Source organism: Anser anser (assembly GCF_964211835.1).
Source record: "Anser anser genome assembly, chromosome: 6".
In the NCBI taxonomy this organism is placed as follows: Eukaryota; Metazoa; Chordata; class Aves; order Anseriformes; family Anatidae; genus Anser; species Anser anser.
Genome location: NC_139726.1, coordinates 24517989 through 24541547, shown reverse-complemented (window position 1 = coordinate 24541547; position 23559 = coordinate 24517989). Strand labels below are relative to the sequence as shown.

At 36.2% G+C, this 23559-nt stretch overlaps 1 protein-coding gene across 1 annotated transcript in view; it reads left to right on the top strand.

Annotated features, from left to right (window-relative positions):
* TTN (titin) overlaps positions 1 to 23559 on the top strand; it is a 243979-nt gene that overhangs the window by 9862 nt on the left and 210558 nt on the right. Inside the window, exons 9-42 of the mRNA XM_083841011.1 lie at positions 413 to 532; positions 1519 to 1653; positions 2441 to 2578; positions 3050 to 3187; positions 4921 to 5196; positions 5309 to 5434; positions 6519 to 6800; positions 7039 to 7104; positions 7615 to 7873; positions 8197 to 8257; positions 8370 to 8582; positions 9290 to 9432; positions 11383 to 11588; positions 11730 to 11960; positions 12522 to 12766; positions 13496 to 13719; positions 13835 to 13999; positions 14103 to 14271; positions 14629 to 16319; positions 16425 to 16706; positions 16982 to 17248; positions 17383 to 17655; positions 17763 to 18026; positions 18125 to 18385; positions 18937 to 19197; positions 19690 to 19953; positions 20046 to 20306; positions 20486 to 20746; positions 21194 to 21454; positions 21541 to 21682; positions 21771 to 21936; positions 22151 to 22382; positions 22945 to 23229; positions 23338 to 23463. Of these exons, the coding sequence (XP_083697137.1) occupies positions 413 to 532; positions 1519 to 1653; positions 2441 to 2578; positions 3050 to 3187; positions 4921 to 5196; positions 5309 to 5434; positions 6519 to 6800; positions 7039 to 7104; positions 7615 to 7873; positions 8197 to 8257; positions 8370 to 8582; positions 9290 to 9432; positions 11383 to 11588; positions 11730 to 11960; positions 12522 to 12766; positions 13496 to 13719; positions 13835 to 13999; positions 14103 to 14271; positions 14629 to 16319; positions 16425 to 16706; positions 16982 to 17248; positions 17383 to 17655; positions 17763 to 18026; positions 18125 to 18385; positions 18937 to 19197; positions 19690 to 19953; positions 20046 to 20306; positions 20486 to 20746; positions 21194 to 21454; positions 21541 to 21682; positions 21771 to 21936; positions 22151 to 22382; positions 22945 to 23229; positions 23338 to 23463 (8494 nt within the window). The remainder of the gene's footprint in view (positions 1 to 412; positions 533 to 1518; positions 1654 to 2440; positions 2579 to 3049; positions 3188 to 4920; positions 5197 to 5308; positions 5435 to 6518; positions 6801 to 7038; positions 7105 to 7614; positions 7874 to 8196; positions 8258 to 8369; positions 8583 to 9289; positions 9433 to 11382; positions 11589 to 11729; positions 11961 to 12521; positions 12767 to 13495; positions 13720 to 13834; positions 14000 to 14102; positions 14272 to 14628; positions 16320 to 16424; positions 16707 to 16981; positions 17249 to 17382; positions 17656 to 17762; positions 18027 to 18124; positions 18386 to 18936; positions 19198 to 19689; positions 19954 to 20045; positions 20307 to 20485; positions 20747 to 21193; positions 21455 to 21540; positions 21683 to 21770; positions 21937 to 22150; positions 22383 to 22944; positions 23230 to 23337; positions 23464 to 23559) is intronic.

Below are 23559 nucleotides of genomic sequence, written 5' to 3'. Positions count from 1 at the left end.
CAAACAAAGCATGATTCAATGTGAAGAATTAACAAGCTATTACCACAAAAGCATGCATACTCATATAGAGCATCTGGACTGTAAAGGAATGCTCATGGATCACTTATTCCATCACTTCCCTTCATAGCAGGATTGAACTAATTATTCTTAAACTTTTTCTAAGTTTAAGAATGCCTTCTATGAAAGTGATCCTGTATTTTCCCTTGTCAGTTATTTTCTAACATTTTTCATACCCTGATGAAGTCTTTCCTCTAATGTCTTTATACTTTCCCCACTAGAAATAAAATAATTCTCCCTTAGTATTTTTCCTTCACTTGCATTCCTATCTTATTTTTCCTTCTTTTCATGATCAATTTGTTAAAATTAATTTTAAGGCTTTGGTTTTTTGTTTGTCTGTTACTACAAAAATCAGATGAGAAAGGAGGCAACGGTAGTACTTACCAGTGATAGAGCTACAAAACAAACAGTAATATCAAGATCTAGAGAAGGAATTGTTACTTCACAAGAACAAAGGCACATCTCTCATGAAAAGGTGAATACAGATGTTACCCACAATTTTCATACCCTATCTTATTTGAAAAAAAAAAAACAAAAAACAAATATGAAGAAGACAAGCCTATGAACAATGAAAATGACATCCAGTGAAATTATTTTCTCCTTTGATATTTTTTCATTCTTCTAGTTTACATTGCTATCATTCTCCTGCCCCTCCTTGGTGATGTCTTTCCTTTTTTTTTTCCTTTTTTAAATTTCATTTCCACAGTTAATACTTAAGAATGTGATATATAACTTTCTGAAAATTTAACTTAGAAAAAAAACTATTGTTTATGTTAAATTTTCATATGTTTCTAAGCTTGTAGCCTGCTTTGTTTGTTGGCAGCACAGTGGGTCAAAATAAGGAGGAAAAACTCATTCTGCATTGAAATCAGTTTTGACAATACTAGCAAGTGATTTGGGGTTCAGGTTATTTTAGCATATGTTTTATAAGATAAATTGATTTAATGGAATATCAGCTTTTGCAGAGAAATGTTACGTTTGCTTTCTGAAATGCTGAAATGTGAGGAAGAAACTGTAACCCATGAGTACTGAGAAACAAAAATCCACCTGGACAGAAAATTACATGCTTGAGTTCAGGTTACATCTGGACTTCTTTGCAAAATGAAACTTACCTAAAACTTGCTTTAAATATCCTACACTTTTTCAAAGTGATTATGATGCAGAACAGTTTTTCTCTGATCCAATTTCTTTTATTACTGCTTTCACTAGCAAAACAAGCATTTTTTCAATGTTCTATGATTTTTATGTTAAATGCATATACATTTTATAAAAGGGTTATTTATGTTGTTAGCATTGTTTTCAGACTAGATGATTTTGAAATCCAGATTTGGACATTTTTCCTCTCTTTATTTTGTGTTTATTTTTTTTCTTTCGTATCCTCTTTTCCAAATTTACAGAAAATCACATACCTTATATTTTGAGCAATATATAATTTTAAATTCCATATTTGTAAACATCCAGGTAAGAAAAGAACCAGAGAAAACTCCAGTGCCCACAGTAATAATTGCCACAGACAAAGCCAAAGAACAAGAAAGAATATCAAGAGCTAGAGAAGTATCTTCCAGACATGAGCAAGTGCACATTGCTCATGAAAAGGTGAGTAAAGACGTTATAGATTTTTATACTCTAACAAGTTTATAATACGTCATTCCTCATCAGATGTCCTCTGCTTCTTTATGAAGAGGTCACAAAGTGAAAACTTTATTAAACAACCTATCCAGATATAGGCCCAGCTTTGCTGCTCTAGATCTACTGAATTCGTATCAGCTCTGTTTACAGAGGAAGAATGTAGCTCTAGGTCCTGTGAGGATTATAGCTTTCATTGCCAATTTCATTTGATGATTAATGACCTTTGCTTTTCGTCTGAAAGCAGATTTATGAAGATAATTGTAAAGGTTAATTATCATGATAGGATAATCCTTATTTACATGTTCAGATGGATTTAATGAATTTCATATTTGTGTGAGGACTGAATGCACCTGCTAGATCATATTCTGGAACTATTGTTCATTGAAGTAACCAATGAAATAGTTCCATGTATTGATGGAAATAAATTAAGTCAATAATACTCATTTTTATTCAATCTTTTTCTACAAAACATAGCAATAATATAGTACAATTGACCAAAAGTGTCTTCTGTAGTTCACACACAGATTAATGCAATATATTAATGGTTTTGAATGGACTTGGTTCAGCTAGCATGTAAAATAGGGTACAACTTGGACTGTACAAAGGAATTATTCCATTTCAGCAGTAATGTTTTTTGTATTGATATTTGTATTGATATACATTCTGAAATCTTGTCCCAATTTCATGAAAAACTGTGTAATTTTGATGACAGACATTATTGATTACTATTATTTTTCTTTACCATAAAAACTAGATAAGAAAGGAAGATGTGAAACCTTCTGTACCTAAGGTAGTAATTACCACTGATAAACCTAAACCACCGGTCATAATATCGAAAAGTAAAGAAGGAATTGCTACCAAACAAGAACAAGTGAGCATAACCCATGAAAAGGTGAATAGCACTATAAAAACCTTATTTGTTTTGTTATCCTCTAGTCTATGCAAATAGTTTCTTTCCCTGAACAAATACTAACTATACATTTACAGCTCATTTTTTTCTAAGATTTATTCCACTTACAAACTTTTGGGACTGCTATTAATTAGATTATATTATTCCACCTCTCTTCCTCTGCTAAATGCCTTCATTAATAGGATGCCCATAATTATTTTTGACTGACTTGTGGAATGGACTGACTGACTCCTGAATTTTAACTTTTTTTTTTTTTTTAAATCATGACTTGTATTTAAATAGGTGTCAGGGAGTAACAATACTTATCAGTATACATTTAATACAGAGCTGTCTGCAGTGCACAAGGTTGTAACCCCTTAATTTACCTTCCCTGTTCCCATTCCAAAAAAGCTTTTCCATTGTTCAAGTATCTTTCAAGATAACTGAAACTTTTATTTCTGCTGTAATAATTAGATTAAAAAGGAAGCTAAGAAAACTACTGTAGTTCCGAAAATAATTGCCACTGATAAAACCAGTGCACCAGTCACAGTGTCCAGAACTAGAGAAGAAATTACAGCCAAGAAAGAACAAATTCATCTAGCTTATGATCAGGTGAATACAGCTGTTGCAGATGTGAAATGCGCTGTTACAACTTGTCTTATCTGCAAAACTCACCTTTTAAGACCTACTTGAGTACAATAGAATGTATTCAAATTAATTTGTGATAATATGCCTGTTAGGTGGGTTGATGTCAAGTAATAAAGTCAGTGTGATTAATTAAGTTTCTAGTGATACCAAGATTGATGCCTCACCCTGTTAGGAAATGCCACTTTTAAGACTACATTCAGATATCTCTGTGAAACCTTACTTACTACCAATGACTTTCAAGTAGTGTTTACTTGTCCAAATTTCTGACTCAGAAATCTTTTTTTATACAAGCGGATTCCTTGCAATTTTATGGTTGTCAGATTAAACAACTTATCTATATTAAGGCTGGGATTGTATTGTTCTTTGTACAATGAAAACTTTAACATCAATTCAGTTCTGTCCAGTTTATTATTTCTGACAATCAGACACTTGTTGACACTGCTTTGTTGCAGTAGGATTACCATAGTAGAAAAGTTTTTCTACTGTAGTACAGCTAGGAACTCTTATCTATGGCAGAACACTACAGTTGCAAATAGCTTTTACTTAAAGTCTATCTACTTTGTTAGAAACAGTATGGTACATTCATGCAGTACTGTTATAAAATATAATTTAAAGATCATGGCATTTGAAGATGACTAAAAGGAATCAGAATGCAAAAAGATCACAACTAATTGGTAGAAGATGTGAATTGAGGACCAAATTCAAGCTGGTATAAACAACAATTTTGAAATTGGCAGCAAACTGAACTGAGGTCCCTGTTACCTAAACACTAATGAAATAATTAAACATGTTTGTAAACAATCATATTTTGGCCTTGCTTAAGTCAACTTATTTTAATGCAATAATAATTTTGAAATCAACATTAAATTATAAATTAGTTGTGGAGGTTTTTTTGTCATCCAAAAGGCATATGTTTCATATGCTGTGTTGCTACAGAGGACATCCAGGCCAGTTACAGCAATAATAATATACAGTAGGACTAATCATCCTAATATCTACTGTTCAATGACTGGACAGAAGTTTGCACCCTGATAACATTGAAGCTGACGTTATTCATTGGTTATCAGAAAAAAAAAAAAAAAAAAGGTCCTGATAAAAGTACATTATTTCCAATTTCTCAGAAAGCATAGATTTCATTGTTTAGTAAAGTAATTTAAAATAGATTAGCATCTGAATTTACAGATATGCTTGCAGTAGATATTTCTATGGATATATTCCTTTGTAAATACATTTGTATCAGATGCCAGACATTTCACACATTTTTAGTAGCATCTAACTGTTATATGGAGTTGATGAGCATGCTGACTTTAAAATTGTGTATACACAATTGTGTATACAACATACCTGTTGTACTCACTGAAAGTAGTCATAAATGTGACTATAAAGTATTAAAAATGCACTTGCATAGAAATATTGATATTCATAAAGCATTCAAGCATAGTTATGTTCTGAATTTGTGTAGACAGCTTGGAAAAAATATGTCTATATTTGAATCTACTGACTCTGAAGTGTATGGGTGAACATATTTGATGTTTGTTATTACTTTTGCATATCTTTGTATGGAATGCACTATCTCTTTGTCTTGAATATACTTTACTGAGCAGTATGTGCCAAGTAAAATATAAATATTTGTCAAATATGCTAGCGGTTAGTATAATGATGAGTATCTGTATAAATTCTGCCCATGTTATTTGTAGATTGAAGCTGGAAAAAGGGCTGAAGCTGTAGCTACAGTTGTTGCAGCTGTTGATCAGGCACGTGTTAGATCACCCTGGGAACCAGAGCAAGCAGATGAAGCTTATGTCAAGCAGAAAGGTTTGGAATATGGATATAAGGAGCATGCTGTAAGAGAACATGTTTCTGAGGCACCAGCAGAACATCAGGTTGTCACTAAAGAAGTTAAAACTGTCTATGTTCCTCCTGAGAAACATATTTCAGCTGCTGAAAAGAAGGAAGTTCATGTATCAACAGAGGTTAGATTCTGTTTATGTTGCATTCTTTTCCAAAAACTATGTCCTGATTAAATCTGTTTCAGTTTGGAGAACAGCATCACATTCTCAACAACCTTTTCATTGCTTCATGTAGATTAAAAGAGACACAGAAACCAAGATAGAGAAAACAATTCATATAGAACACCCGCGACCCCGCACAGCAAGTCCTCACTTCACAGTCTCCAAAATTGCAGTTCCGAAACCAGATCATACATATGAGGTAAGAAGTGAAAACAGTGTATGTAAGGAGAACAACATGCTCATTTATAATAACCACTAGCCACCCATTTTTCTCTTCCTCCAAATCCAGTATGGTGCTTTCTCGAGAAGAAGGGTTGTATGTTCTCTACAGTTGTTGTTGTTGTCATCTTCTTTGACTAATAAAGAGTAATGCTGTAAACAAACACACAAACTGCTAAAATGTGATGTGTAACTATTACTGGTTTAAAGAAGATTATAACATATATAAGGATTCTGCTTCAATATTTTGCCATGCGGTGAAACCATAAACACTTTTCATACAACTTACATTTTTTAGAGCAGAAATATCCCTTTTCAAGCTTACTATTTGCATCACTTCACTAGCACATTGATAACAGTGCTTTCTTCTTTGCAGATTAGCACGTGCTAAGCTATTTATAAAAAAAAATCCAAACTGCATTATATCACACTGTTTTTAGTGTTGTATTTTCCATTCATCTGACCCCTTCACATAATATTAAAAGTTCACAGTTAATCTCTCATTCAAGCAAACCTTTTCTCCTCCTCTCGACTTTAAGAATGAGCTGTTTTTTTCTCAAACATAATTAAACACTATAAACTTAATAAATATTTCTCTATAGATTTATGCGTTTTCCAAATTTATTACACCTGCAATAACATTTTGAAATCTCTTCAGGTATTTTAATGCATGCCATTTATATAATTAGAGGTATAGTTTGATGTAGAATCTATCAAACTGATAAAATGGAAAGTTAAGGCCTAAAGTAAACAAATCTAGAGGACTTTTTACAAGTTTCACTTAAGAGTTTCTTGACTGTTCAAAGATCAAATTCTAAAGTAAAAACTGATAAAATATTTGAATATTAGCCAAATAGGAATAATAATGGAGGGATTTTACATCTCCATTACTCTACTACTGGAATCCAAACCTACAAGTCATTTTTATAGATATACCTTTTGCAGCATCGACAAAGGAACAAGGGGAGCAACTGTTACATATACAACCTGCTGAAGAAATACACTATGCCTTCTCTGAAAATAAGAAAACTACAAACTGCAACCCTTTCTCTTCTATTCTGTAGGTTTCAATAGCAGGGTCTGCCATGGCTACTCTGGAAAAAGAGCTATCAGCTACTTCCGCTGTGCAAAAGATCACCAAGCCTGTGAAACCACCTCAGCTAAAGCCACATGAAGTCAGGATAAAAGCAGAGCCAGTTGCACCTCCACAGTTTCCCTTTGCAGAGACTACTGAGACCTATAAGAGTCATTATGATGTTGAGACTAAAAAAGAGACAGGTGTAAGCATTAAAGGTGAAGCAGCGCGGGAAGATCACTTGGTGTTGCAGAAAGAAGGCGAAGCAAAGGTATGTCGTTAAGCAAATTTCAATCTCTCGGACTTTTATCTTTAAAAATGAAGTATAGCTTATTTGCTATTTCCTCCTTGCAGTTTTCTCACTTTTACAACATTTGACTGACTTTTATTTCTTTGCTGTTTAGCTCAAAATCTACTAAGGACCTAATATTTACCTTTCTAATTTCTTTTCTTACTTAATTCTGCTGTTTATTTCCTTGGCTTTATTAATTATGTTTTAAACAACCTAGGTGACAGAAACTGCCAGAGTTCCTGTGCCTACAGAAAGCCCTGCTACTCCACCCACCTTAGTCTGGGTAAGGAATTTTTATGTAGATTAAGGGAGTTACACTATGTTTACAACCATTTTGTATTGTGATTTTTTTTTAATCTTTGAAAACTTGACTGTGAACATTTGGTTTTATTTAATCTTTTTACCCTGTATTAGACTTACTCAGCCATACGCTTAATCTCTTATACAAACTACCCTGAATGTGTGTTATGGGGGTGAGTGTTCACAATCATGTAACACAGTAGGTTGACCTTTGATGTTCTGAAAAAAAATTCTCACCATGATCTGGAATAAACATCAAGCTACTTTTTCATTTTCTTTTTAATGAAAATAATGTTCAAAGATCCCAAATCCAGTTTCAAATACTTCCCTTTTAAAACTGCCTCTTTTTTTTTTTTTGATGGATACACTGCTGAACTGAACACTTTTTTGTAGTAGTCATTAAATTTTCCATTTAAAGAGGTTTTAGTTGTTTAAATATCTCTTTTCTAGTGAAAATGTGTATTGACTGTGATACTTATTTTTTGTTACACAGGGTCTCAAAAATAAGACTGTGACTGAAGGTGAGTCTGTCACTCTGGAGTGCCATATCTCTGGTCATCCTCCACCTACTGTGACATGGTACAGGGAAGACTACAAGATTGAGAGCTCAATGGACTTCCAGATCACTTTCAAAGCAGGACTTGCTCGCCTTGTGATTCGTGAAGCCTTTGCAGAAGACAGTGGAAGATTTACCTGCACTGCTACCAACAAGGCTGGGAGCGTCAGCACATCTTGCCACTTACATGTGAAGGGTAAGTATACGTATCACTGTAGAAAGATTATTATTTTATTAACTGCATATTACTTATAATGTAACTTAGATATTTCGTCAGTTGTCAAGTAGAACACGTGCCTTGATTTACACTCCAGGGCAGTTAGGAAACAGAACTGGAAGAATATAAGAAAAAAAAAAAGAAGGCTGACAGACTCTTAATTTGTACTCTCAGTGCAAGTTCCTGGTCCTCTGGCCAACTAGCTACTTAGCCTTCTTCTTTCTCTTTGTGTTAGCTAAACTCATTTCTTAAGCATTATTCTCAAGTATTCTACCATTCACTATATCATATTTGCCTTGCAGTTTCAGAAGAAACTGAAGCTCGAGAAACCATTTTTGAGAAGGCTGTTACAGAAGAGAAACGGTAAAGTTACTTCCTAAACAGATTGGTCCTACTGTGATCATTAGTTTCTTGCACTATATTTATGAGAGCTTCAGACATCAGATCACTTACCTGTACTTTAATCTTGTTTCAGCTATGTGGAGACAAAGGATGTTGTAATGGAAGATGTCTCTGTTGCAGCAGAGGAAGTAACGGGAGAACCCATACCTCCTTTCTTCATAAGAAAACCTGTAGTACACAAACTAATTGAAGGTGGGAGCATTATTTTTGAGTGCCAAGTAGGGGGCAACCCAAAGCCACATGTCTACTGGAAAAAAGGTGGAGTTCCTCTTACGACTGGCTACAGGTATCTTAAAAACAATGCACAAAAACTCTTTAAGCATATTTTTAATAAATGTTTAATCGGTAATACCATAATTTTGATTCCTTATTGATGCTGAGCTAAATTAATCTGTCTTTTCACTCATTTCTGTGAAAATGATAGGATTGTGATGTGTAACTTGAGGTCTGCTGATTTTAAAAATATAAATATTCAAAAGATCATAAAATGAGAAATGCTACATATTTAAAAAAAAATCTGGAAGAAATGTTGCATTTGTTTTACACTGTCTGTACAGTGTTTGCATTCTGTCTATGCAAATGTCTATGGAAAGCAAAACACTTTCTAGCAGAAAAAATATGCTTCTGTAGAACTGACTCATATATTGACTCATTTAATGACCCGTATTAGAATAAACTATATGCACGCTGCATGTAATGTTTTACCATGTCTAATAAGTAGATCTCTGATACTTCAATTCTGCTCTTTGTATTTAATTTTTTAGTGACAGCTAAAAGAAAATAGGCCTGTTCTCTAGTTTCAGTATGGTTACTTTTCCTGAGCTTTTCTGCAGATTCATTGAGTTAGAATTGCCTGCAAAAGTTTCTCTCTTTTTTTTTTTTTTGGGGTCTTGTATTAGTTGTACAACTAATCAGAATCACTGTTAAAGGAAATTCATGAAAAAGTCTGCTCATAAGAATTATGGAGATCTTGTACTTTTATGTTTTCTATAGATACAAAGTGAGTTACAAACGAGAAACTGGGGAATGCAAACTTGAAATTTCCATGACTTTTGCCGATGACGCCGGAGAATATACTATTATTGTTCGTAATAAACACGGAGAAGCTTCTGCAACGGTCTCCTTACTAGAAGAAGGTACATTGTAAATTAAAGGAATGGGGAAAATACTTTTTACAATTCATTTAAAAAAGAGAAAAAAATTCTAAATTGTGCTGCAAATTCTTTGCAGTTTAGTTGGTTCAGTTCAAGAAACATAAAGAGAATGTGCTGATACCTGTACTAACTGGTGGCTCTGTTTCTGCCAGGTAAAGAGTTTGACATCAGGTTCATGATGGATTTATGTTCTTTTCTAGAATGTGTAGCTATAGAAATGTTCTGTATGTTTTAAGAGTGTATGTAACACATTTGCAGAGTTATGTGGGGAAAGGAGGTTAAAAAAGTAACAGGCTTTTCTATTACAGGAAAAGAAGTTAGCTTAGATCCACACAATATCCTCATCTATAAATTGAAGAGAGATGGGTTTGAGAAGTGGACTATTTGGTAGATAAGGGATTGGCTGGATGGCTGCAACCAGAGAGTTGTGGTCAACAGCTCTATGCCCAGTTGGAGGCCAGTGAAAAGTGGTGTCCCTCAGGGCTCTGTCTTAGGACCGGTGATGTTTGGTATCTTTATCAATGACATAGACATTGGGATCCATTGCACCGTCAGCAAGTTTGTAAATGACACCAAGCTGAGTAGGTGCAGTTGATAGAACAGAAGAAAGGGATGCCATCCAAAGGGAGCTGGACAGGCTTGAAAAGTGGGCCCATGTGAACATAATGAGGTTCCACAAGTTCAGGTGCAAGGTGTTGCACCTGGGTTGGTGCAATCCCAGACATGAGTAGAGACAGAATGGGAGAACTCATTGAGAGCAGCCCTGCAAAGAAGAACTTAGGGGTTCTGGTGGACAAAAAGCTTGACATGAGCCAGCAATGTGCACTTTCAGCCCAGAAGGCCCTTTGCATCCTGGGCTGCATCAACAGAGGCATGGCCAACAGGTTGAGGGAGGTGATAGTCCCCCTCTACTCTGTCCTCATGAGGCCCCACTTCTTGGAGTACTACATCCAGGTCTGGGACTCCCAACATAAGAAGGACGTGAACCTGTTGGAGCAAGTCCAGAGGAAGTCCTCGAAGATGGTCAGAGAGCTTAAGCACTCTTTCTATGAAGAAAGGCTGAGAGAGGTGGGGATGTTCAGCCAGGAGTTAGAGTAGGCACTGGGGAGACCTCACTGTGGCCTTTCACTACTTAAAAGGGGTTTATAAAAAGAAATGGAAATTGACATTTTACATGGGCAGATGATGATAGGACAAGGGGGAATGGTTTTATATTAAAAGAGGAGAGATTTAGATTAGGTGTTAGGAGGAAATTCTTCGCTTAGAGGGTGGTGAAGCACTAGGACAGGTTGCACAGAGAAGTAGTGGATGCCTCATTCCTGGAAGTGGTCGGTTTCAGGTTGGATGGGTCTCTGGGCAACCTGATCTAGCAGGTGGCATCCCTGCACATTGCATTGGGGTTGGAACTAAATGATCTTTAAGGTCCCTTACAACCCAAGCCATTCTATGATAAAATTCTATGATTATTTTCAGCTGTCCATGTAAAAAGCATGAGAATCATTTAGGTTGGAAAAGACCTCTAAGATCATCAAGTCCAAACATTAACCCAGCACTGTCACATCTACCACTAAAAGAGGTTACAGGAGACAGAGCTGTGGGGAAGGAAGTAAATATAGTCACTAAAAGTGCTTTCACTTAAAGAACTAGAATACTTATAATGCAGAATAAAACTTTTACCTGTTTATAAAACTAATCTGAGGGCAGCAGTCTACATTTTATTATTAGTTGCATTTTATTGCCTAGGCAGACAGAATCTCTGCTCAAATCACAACCCTCCCCCCATCATTGTACAAAATAACATTAGTTTTACTAATGTTAATTAGTTTCACTGTTGTACAAAAGCAACAGTAAATTAAGTTTGTACTTCTTTTCTATTTCAATCCAGTGAAAACCACAAACACTTAGCAAAGTTAATGTTTTGTTAATTCTTAGCTGATTACGAGGCCTACATAAAATCGCAACAAGAATTGATGTACCAAACTCAAGTGGCTGCATATGTACAGGAACCTAAAGTGGCTGAGGTAGCCCCACCTATTTCATATGGTGACTTTGAAAAAGAATATGAAAAAGAACAAGCCCTAATTAGGAAGAAAATGGCAAAAGATACCACGGTGGTCAGAACTTTTGTGGAAGATGAGGTATGTCTACCACTCCATGCTCATTTTGTATCCTGACGAAAAGAACTGTTTGAAATCTTTTTTAATTTTACCAGTACAAGTCATTTCTTTTCAAGGGCATTACCTGACATATGGAACTAATGGTCTTGCTTTTTTGTACAGGAATTCCATATTTCTTCTTTTGAAGAAAGACTTATCAAGGAAATTGAACTCAGAATTATTAAGACCACCTTAGATGAACTCCTCGAGGAAGATGGAGAGGAGATGATGGTTGATATTTCTGAATCTGAAGCTATTGAGGCAGGATTTGATTTAAGATTAAAGAATTACAGAACCTTTGAAGGCACGGGAGTTACTTTCCATTGCAAGACAACCGGATATCCATTGCCAAAGGTACTCCAAACCTGTATGACATTTTTGTATTTAAAAAACCCTCTGGTGCTCTACTTGAAAACACCCTTAACCATCTCACTGTCATAAATTCTACATTCTACACAGAAAATGGCAAATCTCAAAAGAAATGCCATCTTTTGTTTTGATATCAGTCTGAATTTTTCATTTGTCCCTTAATACAGCAGTGTTAGATTGGTTAGCTATTTCAAAGGTACATTAGGTTTAACAGTTAAGTAGGTCTTGCTTCTGAATTTCTGTGAGTTAGCACTCACAAGTGGGGAGCACAGTAACAAGTCTGGTCTAGGTCACTTTGCTCTCCCTCAAAAAAAAGGCTTTATTTCTGTTTCTAGCTCAAGAATATCAAAATTTATGTTTCAGGCTACTGTGGAAACATATTACTTTAGTCTAACATTTTTACTTAAACTAAGAAAATGTTAATACCTCTAGAGCAACAATGCATCAGCTGAAAAATAGAACGTTGTAATTGTTGTATGTATGGGCCATTACTGGATATTTGTCTTTAGCAGGGTTCACTTAGCATTCCTGTTTCTTTCCATGCAGATTGCATGGTACAAAGATGGTAAGCGCATAAGGCACGGAGAGCACTACCACATGGAAGTTCTGCAAGACGGCAGTGCCAGTCTGCGTTTGCCTGTTGTTTTACCTGAAGACGAAGGAATTTATACTGTTTTTGCCAGTAATATGAAAGGAAATGCCATTTGCTCAGCAAAGCTCTATGTTGAGCCAGTTGCACCCACGGCAACTCCAGGTTATATGCCAGGACCAGAAATTATGAGAAGATATAGGTAGGTACACACTAATACACATTTCTTGAGACTTCACTCTTCTGCAATAAAGACTGTCCAAAACCTCATTATACAGAGGCTAAACCACTTAGGTTATCAAAGCTTGCATACTTCTGGAGAGGTTCTAAATGCTGTTTTCATGGCTTGCACTGATTTATGTGCCAAGTTAATGTCTGATTTGCCTTCTTAGTGAGCACTGCAGTTCCCAGAGTACTATCTTTCACATGCATATCCAGCCACGGTGTCAGATTTACAACCTCAATAGCCATGTCTTTCTTAAAGTGGTTATGTTTCAGAAAGAAAAAAAGAAAAAAAAAAAGAAAAAAAAAAAGAAAAAAAAAAGAAAAGAATTGTATTTGGAAGTTTAGTACTGTATGCAACTCTTATTTTCCACTCTTGAAACAGCTGTATTTCTATAACAGAAAAAATCCAATGATGCCATATTCTATCTAAATATACATATATGCACACACATGCAAAAAGCATACACTGGATTACATCTGTGTCTGTACAGTATCTGAAAAAAATAAATTTCACTGACTGTGGTGTATCCTAATACGATTTGTCCATATAAATTGCTGTCAAAAAGAAAGAAAATTGACTACACAATTTCTCACATAGATAAATTTAAACACTTTAAAATATCTTGTTAAAGGCAAAATTTGAGCTTTGATTATCATGTCAGCCCATTGCTACATAACAGTGCCATATCTTTTCTAATCCTTCCAGATCTATTTCTCCACGCTCTCCAAGCCGTTCTCCTGCCCGCAGCTCTCCTTCTCGTTCTCCTGCCCGCAGATTAGAAGAAACTGATGAAGGACAATTAGAGAGACTATATAAGCCAGTTTTTGTGCTGAAACCTACATCATTCAAATGCTCACAAGGGCAGACAGCAAGATTTGACTTAAAAGTTGTTGGCAGACCTATGCCAGAGACATACTGGTTCCATAATGGTACATCAGTTTCATTTTCATCAAAGAATAATTTAAAAAAATAATCTTATGAGAATTTTACATCTTGTTGGGACACATTCTGAGTGCATTCTTTTTTGTTCATTTGTTTCTGCAGGCCAACAAGTGGTTAATGATTACACCCATAAAATAGTGATAAAAGAAGATGGCACCCAGTCATTGATCATTGTTCCTGCTATGCCCGAAGACTCTGGTGAATGGGCTGTAATTGCTCAGAACAGGGCAGGCAAAGCTTCAGTATCAATGACATTGACTGTGGAAGGTATCTACTGTGCATGCTATTTTTAGGTGGCTGGGCAATGTTTTCTATTAAAAAATGTAGTTATGTCAATTCCTCTTGTGGTAACCTTCCCTTGCTCTTTCAGCTAAGGAAGACCTAGTCAGACCACACTTTGTGGAAAGGCTGAAAAATGTTAGTGTAAAAGAGGGCTCTAGACTGGAGATGGCTGTGAAAGCTACTGGTAACCCTAATCCTGACATTGTATGGCTGAAGAACAGTGACATCATTGTACCTCATAAATATCCCAAAATAAAGTAAGCAGTTGTGGTTTTTGTTGGTTGGTTGGTTGGTTGGTTGGTTTTGTTTGTAATAGTAAAGGAGTTAATAATCAGTCATGTAAAGCACTGATTTCTCAGTACTCTGCAGGCAAAACTGCCATTGAATTCAAGGCTTCATATTATCATCGTTTTCTGCTTGATTTGTAGGCATTGAACTCATAAACATGAATAAATGTAAGCAGCATTTTTGCTTACAAAAAATTGCTCCAGTGAGTTGCCTTTGGAAGCTTTGATCTCATTTTCGAGAAGTGCAAAAATGAGTAACAAAAAAGTGCAAAAATGGATAACAATGAAGTGCTAAAATTTTTTTTATAAATTGTTTTAATATTTCAGGATTGAAGGAACAAAAGGGGCCGCTGCCCTTAAAATTGAATCTACTGCCAGGCAAGATGCTGCATGGTATACAGCTACTGCTATCAATAAAGCTGGGCGGGACACTACTCGGTGCAAAGTAAATGTTGAAGTTGAACATGCCGAACCAGAACCAGAAAGGAGGTTAATCATTCCAAAAGGGACCTACAAAGCCAAGGAAATTGCTGCACCAGAGTTAGAGCCTCTCCATTTGCGTTATGGTCAAGAGCAATGGGAGGAGGGGGATCTTTATGACAAAGAAAAACAACAGAAACCTTTTTTTAAGAAGAAGCTCACATCGTTAAGACTCAAGCAATTTGGACCAGCACACTTTGAGTGCAGGCTTACACCAATTGGTGATCCAACCATGGTGGTGGAATGGTTGCATGATGGCAAACCCTTAGAAGCGGCTAACAGGCTCCGCATGATCAATGAGTTTGGGTACTGTAGCCTGGACTATGGAGTAGCCTATTCTAGAGATAGTGGTGTGATCACTTGCAGGGCAACTAACAAATATGGTACAGATCATACATCTGCTACCCTTATTGTGAAGGATGAGAAAAGCCTTGTGGAAGAATCCCAGTTGCCAGAAGGCAGAAGGGGACTGCAGCGAATTGAAGAGTTAGAAAGAATGGCACATGAAGGTGCTCTTCCTGCAGTTGCAGTGGATCAAAAGGAAAAACAAAAACCAGAAATTGTTTTGGTTCCTGAGCCTGCAAGAGTCCTGGAAGGTGAAACAGCTCGATTCCGCTGCCGTGTGACTGGTTATCCTCTACCCAAGGTCAACTGGTACCTCAATGGACAGCTCATTCGTAAGAGCAAAAGGTTTAGACTCCGTTATGATGGGATTTACTACCTGGATATTGTAGACTGCAAATCATATGACACAGGAGAGGTGAAAGTCACTGCAGAGAATCCAGAAGGCTTTATTGAACATAAGGTGAGAGTTGAGATCCAGCAGAGGGAAGACTTCAGATCAGTTCTTCGTCGGGCTCCTGAACCCAAACATGAACCTGTAGTGACAGAGCCTGGAAAACTTCTCTTTGAGGTACAGAAGGTAGACAAACCTGCAGAGACAACAACCAAAGAGGTGGTGAAGCTTAAAAGGGCTGAAAGAATCACTCATGAGAAACTTTCAGAGGAATCTGAGGAGCTACGCAGTAAATTCAAGAGAAGGACAGAAGAGGGCTATTACGAAGCCATCACTGCTGTGGAACTTAAGTCTCGCAAAAAAGATGAATCATATGAGGAAATGTTAAAAAAGACAAAAGAAGAACTTCTTCACTGGACCAAAGAGATCCCAGAGGAAGAGAAGAAAGCACTTCCTCCTGAAGGCAAAGTCACCATTCCAACATTCAAACCAGAGAAGGTTGAGCTTAGTCCAAGCATGGAGGCTCCCAAGATATTTGAACGAATTCAAAGCCAGACTGTAGCCCAGGGGTCAGATGCCCACTTCCGTGTGAGAGTGGTGGGGAAACCAGACCCTGAGTGCCAATGGTTCAAAAATGGTGTGCAGATTGAAAGGACTGATCGCGTGTATTGGTACTGGCCTGAAGATAATGTTTGTGAACTGGTCATCAGAGATGTGACTTCTGATGATTCTGCCAGCATCATGGTGAAAGCAGTCAATATAGCTGGTGAAACTTCTAGCCACGCTTTCCTGTTAGTACAAGGTAATTTTAAATCTCTTACTTTTATTCTGCTGCCTCTCATAGTGCCTATTATATTTAAGTTTACATGGCCACTGCGCTGTTGATTAATTGCATATTGTTTTGCAGCCAAACAGTTAATTAGCTTCACCCAGAAGTTACAAGATATTGTTGCTAAAGAGAGGGACTCCATGGCAACATTTGAATGTGAGACATCAGAACCTTTTGTCAAAGTGAAATGGTTTAAGGATGGAATTGAGATTCATTCTGGAGACAAATACAGGATGCACTCAGACCGAAAGGCTCACTTTCTTTCTGTACTAGCTATTGAAGTGTCTGATGCTGATGACTACAGCTGTGCACTGGTAGAAGATGAATCCATAAAAACTACTGCAAAGCTTAATGTTGAAGGTAAGAAGCACACAGCTCCATACCATGGAGTACTTTTAAAGTGAAATCTGCTTCAGGAAGAAATAAAACAATTTAGACTACTGTCTGATGCATGAAGTGTTCAAGCTACTTTCATAGTTTTGAAATCCGGTATTAAAGTTCATATATATATTCATGTAAAGTGGTTACATTTTGTGTATATATATATATTTCCTTAGGCTCAGTTTCGTAAGAAATGTTTTCATCATGGGTATCTAATCAAGCTCATTCAGGAACGTAATTATTTTTACCTGTAGGTGCTGTGGTTGAGTTTATTAAAGAACTTGAAGATGTTGAAGTCCCAGAGTCCTTCTCAGGTGAACTTGAATGTGAGGTTTCCCCAGAAGATGTTGAGGGAAAATGGTATCATGGTGATATTGAACTCACTTCTAATCATAAATATGTGATTGCATCCCGCCGTGGTCGGCAAATCCTCACTATTAAAGATGTTAATAAAGATGATCAGGGAGAGTATAGCTTTGTTGTTGACGGGAAAAGAACTCACTGCAAGCTAAAGATGAAGCGTAAGTATTTCTAATATTTATATCATCTATATTAATATGTTTTATATTATGTATTGTTATATCTCACACTCTCTTAATATTCAATATTCTTCTTATCTATTTTGAGGATTAATTAATTTCATTTCATTCCATAGCTCGTCCCATGATTATTCTTCAAGGACTTACTGATCAAAAAGTGTGTGAGGGAGATATTGTGCAACTTGAAGTTAAAGTCTCTCTAGAAAATGCGGAAGGTGTCTGGATGAAAGATGGACATGAAATTCAATCAAGTGATCGCATTCATATTGTGTTGGATAAACAGTCTCATATGTTGTTGATAGAAGATGCAACAAAGGAAGATAGTGGAACTTACTCTTTTAGTGTTCCTGGTCTTGGTCTATCCACCACTGGACAGGTCACTGTGTACAGTAAGTCATTATCATGAATTTGATTTTGTGCTTGATTTTTTGAGTTCTTTATGATAACTCTTTAAAAGTATAGCTTTTTCATGATGTTTATGTTTGTGACTTGGCAGGTGTGGAAATAATAGTACCCCTCAAAGATGTTCATGTAGTTGAAGGAACAAAAGCTGTTCTTGAATGCAAAGTTTCAGCACCTGATGTATCTTCATCCAAATGGTACCTAAATGATCATCAGATAAAGCCTGATGAACGTGTACAAGCTGTGTGTAAAGGCACTAAACAGAGGCTAGTGATTACCAGAACCCATGCATCAGATGAAGGACATTACAAGTTGATGGTTGGCAAAGTTGAAACAAGTTGCAATGTCACCGTTGAAAGTAGGTTTTGTTTATGGTGCAATTATTTTTGAAATAATTTCTTTAAATACAAAGTAGTGGAAGAAACTAATATATTTGTAATGTGCTCTTTTCTGTAGAAATTCAGATTATCAGAGGTCTTCGTGACATCACTTGCACTGAAACACAGAATGTATCTTTTGAGGTCGAGCTTTCCCATTCGGGGATTGATGTAATTTGGCATTTCAAAGGGCAAGAGATCAAGGCTGGTCCTAAATATAAAATTGAAGCACATGGCAAAATCTACAAATTGACAGTGGTGAAAATGATGAAAGATGATGAAGGAGAATATGTATTTTATGCTGGAGAGAAGAAAACATCTGGAAAGCTGATAGTAGCGGGTTAGTAGGCTTGAAGTCCAAGATTCTTATTTTATTGTGATTTAGAAACAATGCTCAATGTACTGTAGTTTTTAAATGTAGCAATTTTGTTATTTCTATACTTTCTTTGCCTTCATTTTATCGTTTATTCTGTTTTCCTTGATCTTCCCCTTATCTTTTCTAATCCATAAAATATGAATTCAACAGAGCTTTTGAGTAAGTGTTTATACATTTTGCTAAATCAGAATCATAGTAACAAACACTATAGTATGCTTTTGATAAAATTAATGTAAGAAAGAAGGTTGTTTTTTTTCTTAAATGTTTGGTGTGCCTGTGTTGATAGCAAAAATAATAAGTTAGAATAACTAGGATAGAAGTAAGAAATATTTTTCATGACATTCAGGTCAGATTCTATTCTTGATTTTTCACAGAACTCAGTATGACTATGGGCACATTGAAAACTAGGGCAGAGAATTGTATTCAGAACCTGCTTTTCATGTGGTTGCATTTCTGTATAGGGGCAAGCTGAACAGATGTGCAACAGCAACAAATGTGCTTTTGCTTTCCAACAGGCGGTGCCATTTCAAAGCCTCTCACTGACCTGACGGTGGCTGAGTCCCAGAGAGCTATTTTTGAATGTGAGGTAGCAAATCCTGAATCGGATGGCCAGTGGCTAAAAAATGGTAAACCATTACCTATGACCGATCAGTACCGTGCTGAATCTGATGGTGTAAAGAGGAGGCTTAATATCCCTGCCACAAAACTAGATGATATGGGTGAATATAGCTATGAAATAGCAAGCTCAAAGACATCTGCTAAACTCAAAGTTGAAGGTCAGTATTTAGTGGTTTTGTTTGTATAATAACTATCTGATGCCTTTAAGACAGTCTAGCATCACTCACTGTGTCTTAGATCAGGCCCTGAGATACAAACATATTTTATTTCATATTTTGAAAATAATTTTGTATTACGACACGCTTTGTGAGGTAGCAAAACTTACTGTATTTCAAACTGTCCATATTTGGAAGTTAGCATGATATTTTAATAAAAAGCATTTTATTTGTGGTACTGGCAGATAGAAATAATTGCTAGCATATCAAAATTGCTAACATATCAAATAAATAAAATTTGTTTCTCGTGGATAGTACAAGTAAATGTTCTTTTTTTGTGTTCCAAGCACATCACTTTGGTGGAAACTGTATAAATTAATATATACATAATAGATTTTAAAATGAAACACCGTAATTCCGTTTTATTAAGATTATTATATTTACTATAATTTTTAAATTTTGGTCTGTTTTATCAATATTTTATTTTTTTCCCAGCTGTTAAGATAAAGAAAACTCTAAAGAACTTGACTGTGACAGAAACACAAGAGGCAGTTTTCAGTGTGGAACTGACTCACCCTGATGTGAAAGGAGCTCTGTGGATTAAAAATGGTGTTGAACTTGAATCAAATGACAAATATGAAATTTCAGTGAAAGGAACTGTTCACACACTGAAAATCAAACACTGTGTTGTCACTGATGAGTCTGTTTATAGCTTTAAGCTTGGAAAAATAGGAGCAAATGCCAGACTTCATGTGGAAAGTAAGTCAATCTATTTTGAAAATTTGCTTTAATGTGTGGTTTGAAATACAAATCAAGCACATTGATGAATCTTGCTAACTTTCTTCCTTAAGCTGTCAAGATCATCAAAAAACCAAAGGATGTGACTGCTTTGGAAAATGCTGTTGTCTCCTTTGAACTAAGTGTATCCCATGATACGGTACCAGTCCGGTGGTTCCACAAAAATGTTGAGCTTAAACAAAGTGATAAATACAAGATGATCTCTCAAAGGAAAGTTCACAAGCTGATGCTGCATAACATATCTCCTGATGATGCTGGAGAATATACAGCTCTTGTTGGACAACTTGAGTGTAAAGCTAAGCTGTTTGTGGAAAGTAAGTATTTTAAGTTTGTAAGAAAGTAATTATATGAGTTGCTATACCAACTCATATAGAACAACTCGATCTCACACTTCATAGACTTTACTCTTGTTTTTTGCTGTCTTGCACACATACTGACTTTTAAAAAATACTTTTATTCTTTTCCTTTTTTTTTTCTTTTTTTTAACTCACAGCCATACACATCACAAAGACCATGAAAAATATTGAGATCCCTGAGACCAAAACTGCCTCTTTTCAGTGTGAAGTTTCTCATTTCAATGTACCTGCTGTCTGGTTGAAAAATGGTGTGGAGATTGAAATGAGTGAGAAGTTCAAAATAGTGGTCCAGGGGAAACTCCATCAGCTGAACATCATGAACACAAGCAGTGAAGATTCTGCAGAATACACATTTGTCTGTGGAAATGACAGAGTCAGTGCAACTCTGACTGTAAAACGTATGTGAATATTAAATTAACCAGAATATTTTACAGTTAGCAATAATAGAATTTATTTTAATACAGGTACTTGGTACAATTCAGACAAAAACAGCAGTCTTGTGAAGATATTTTCAAATAACTGTATGCCACATAAGTTACATTTTAAAAAGAGATATAGAAGCTGTGCGCTTGAAAGTCAGGTCCTTGATCCTTCTGTTTATACCAACATCCCTAAGCACCAGGTCACTATAGGAGACAGATTTGGGATTCCTATGTCATTCAGAAGCTTTAGGAAATTTAACTGCAGTATTGATTCTGGACACAGAGACTCAGGCTTTCATTTTCATATTTCCAAAAATCGGGATCTGTCTAAAAGAATTTTAAACATCTCTAAGTTAAAGTGTGTTTAGAACAAAACAAAACAAAACCCCAAACCCTAAACCAGGTTCATTTCTTTTCTTTTAGCTATCCTAATTACCTCCATGCTGAAGGACATCAATGCTGAAGAGAAAGATACAATAACATTTGAAGTTACCGTTAACTATGAAGGTATCTCATATAAATGGCTCAAGAATGGGGTAGAAATAAAATCAACTGACAAATGCCAGATACGAACAAAGAAGCTCACGCACTCCCTCTCAATAAGGAATGTGCATTTTGGTGACGCTGCAGAATACACTTTTGTTGCTGGAAAAGCAGCTTCATCAGCGACTTTATATGTGGAAGGTATTTGCTCTCTTGATTTGTATATTTAGTGGCTTACAGTGACTTAAATAGAAGTATGGCTCTCATTCTATTCCACCCTCCCACAGCTCGTCACATTGAATTTAGGAAACATATTAAAGACATTAAGGTTGTGGAGAAGAAGAGAGCTATTTTTGAATGTGAGATTTCAGAACCTGACATTCAGGTTCAGTGGATGAAGGATGGACAAGAACTTCAGATTGGTGACAGGTAAATGATTGCTTCTACACATATAGCCTTTTGTTATATATTCTCTCCCAGGAAATAACTTGTTCACTTTCTTTTCTGATTTCCTTAGGATGAAAATTCAGCGTGAGAGATATGTCCACCGTCTCATCATTCCTTCCACAAGAATGTCTGATGCTGGTCAGTACACTGTAGTAGCAGGTGGAAACACATCCAGTGCCAATTTGTTAGTGGAAGGTCGTGACATTCGTATCAGAAGCATCCGTAAAGACATTCAGGTACAGCATACATAGGAGAATAAATATTTCATAACTTTATCATTCTACTCAAATAATCATGCAAAGGAAGAGCAACAATATCTAACCTGCAAATGTCATAGCAGGACAAACTGTAAATGTAAGGTCAGAGCATTCCTCTAGGAAGGTTTGGTGAAGTGTGAGACCATCTGTAAATACAAATGCTATTTGTAATATTTCTAATACTTGTTCTTAGGTCATTGAGAGACAAAGAGCTGAAATTGAATTTGAAGTTAATGAAGATGACATTGAACCACAGTGGTACAAGGATGGTATTGAGATCAACTTCCAGTATGAGGAAAGATACAATTATGTAGTGGAACGGAGAGTTCATCGAATGAGCATCTTTGAAACCACTTACTCCGATGCTGGAGAATATACTTTTGTTGCAGGACGTAATAGGAGTTCTGTTATTCTCTATGTGAATGGTACGTATATCCAAAACCAATACTTTGACTGCATTTATTACCCTTAATTTTTCTGATATTTATATAGCTTTTCTCAAATTCTAACCTTGGAAATAAAAAAATAAATCCAAAGGGAATTTTATCTATGGAACACTGCCAGAATCCTCATGTACCTGGATGTTTCTTGCTCTACTGAAATCGCTGTTTAGCTGCTGAAAGTGCAGTGACATTTCTTTTTCCCTCTGTATTTGTTTAGACCGGGAAATTCTGAAGTCCAAATAAAACTAATTTGCTCATATGGACAAATACACCTTGACAGAGAGGGACCAACCAAACAGTCATTGGAGGCATTTTGCCAAAAAACACTTATTTTAATGCAGCTAGTTCTGTTAAGGCAGTTGCTTATCATTCTTGCTTCTACCAAGGGCAGATTTTCATGAGCAAGCAAGGCTGGGAACAACAAGATTAAAATTGGAAATTTCCTTGCTAATATTTTTGAAGCCTCAGTAAATATAATTAATAAGATTTTTCTGTCTTTTTCTCCCTCTCACTCCTCCCCTTCCCCTTGCCTCCCAATTTGCAGCTCCAGAGCCACCCCAGATTATTCAGGAGCTAGAGCCAACCACTGTGGAGTCTGGTAAACCTGCCCGCTTCAGTGCTATGATATCAGGCAAACCCCAGCCCAAAATTTCCTGGTACAAAGACGATCAACAGCTTTCTCCAGGTTTCAAATGCAAATTTCTTCATGATGCACAAGAATATACTCTATTGCTGATCGAGACTTTCCCTGAAGATTCAGCAGTGTACACCTGTGAAGCAAAAAATGACTATGGAGTTGCTACAACTTCAGCTTCACTTTCAGTGGAAAGTGAGTTTCCCATGCTCACATCGAGCATGTCTATGAAATGACATTGTCAGTAATCAGCTGTATCTGATCTTCATCTTGAAAAATGGCTTCCTTTTTCTTATCCTTTAGTCCCAGAAGTTGTTTCTCCTGAGCTAGAGGTGCCAGTGTATCCACCTGCTGTCATAATACCACTTCGTGATGCTGTTACATCTGAGGGACAATCTGCTCGTTTTCAGTGCAGAGTTACAGGGACAGGTGGGTTTAATGAAATACTGTACATCTTTTCATCTCTCAGAATTTTTCATCTTCAACTCAGAAAAAATGCTGCACTGTATGTGCTGAAATCAGTCT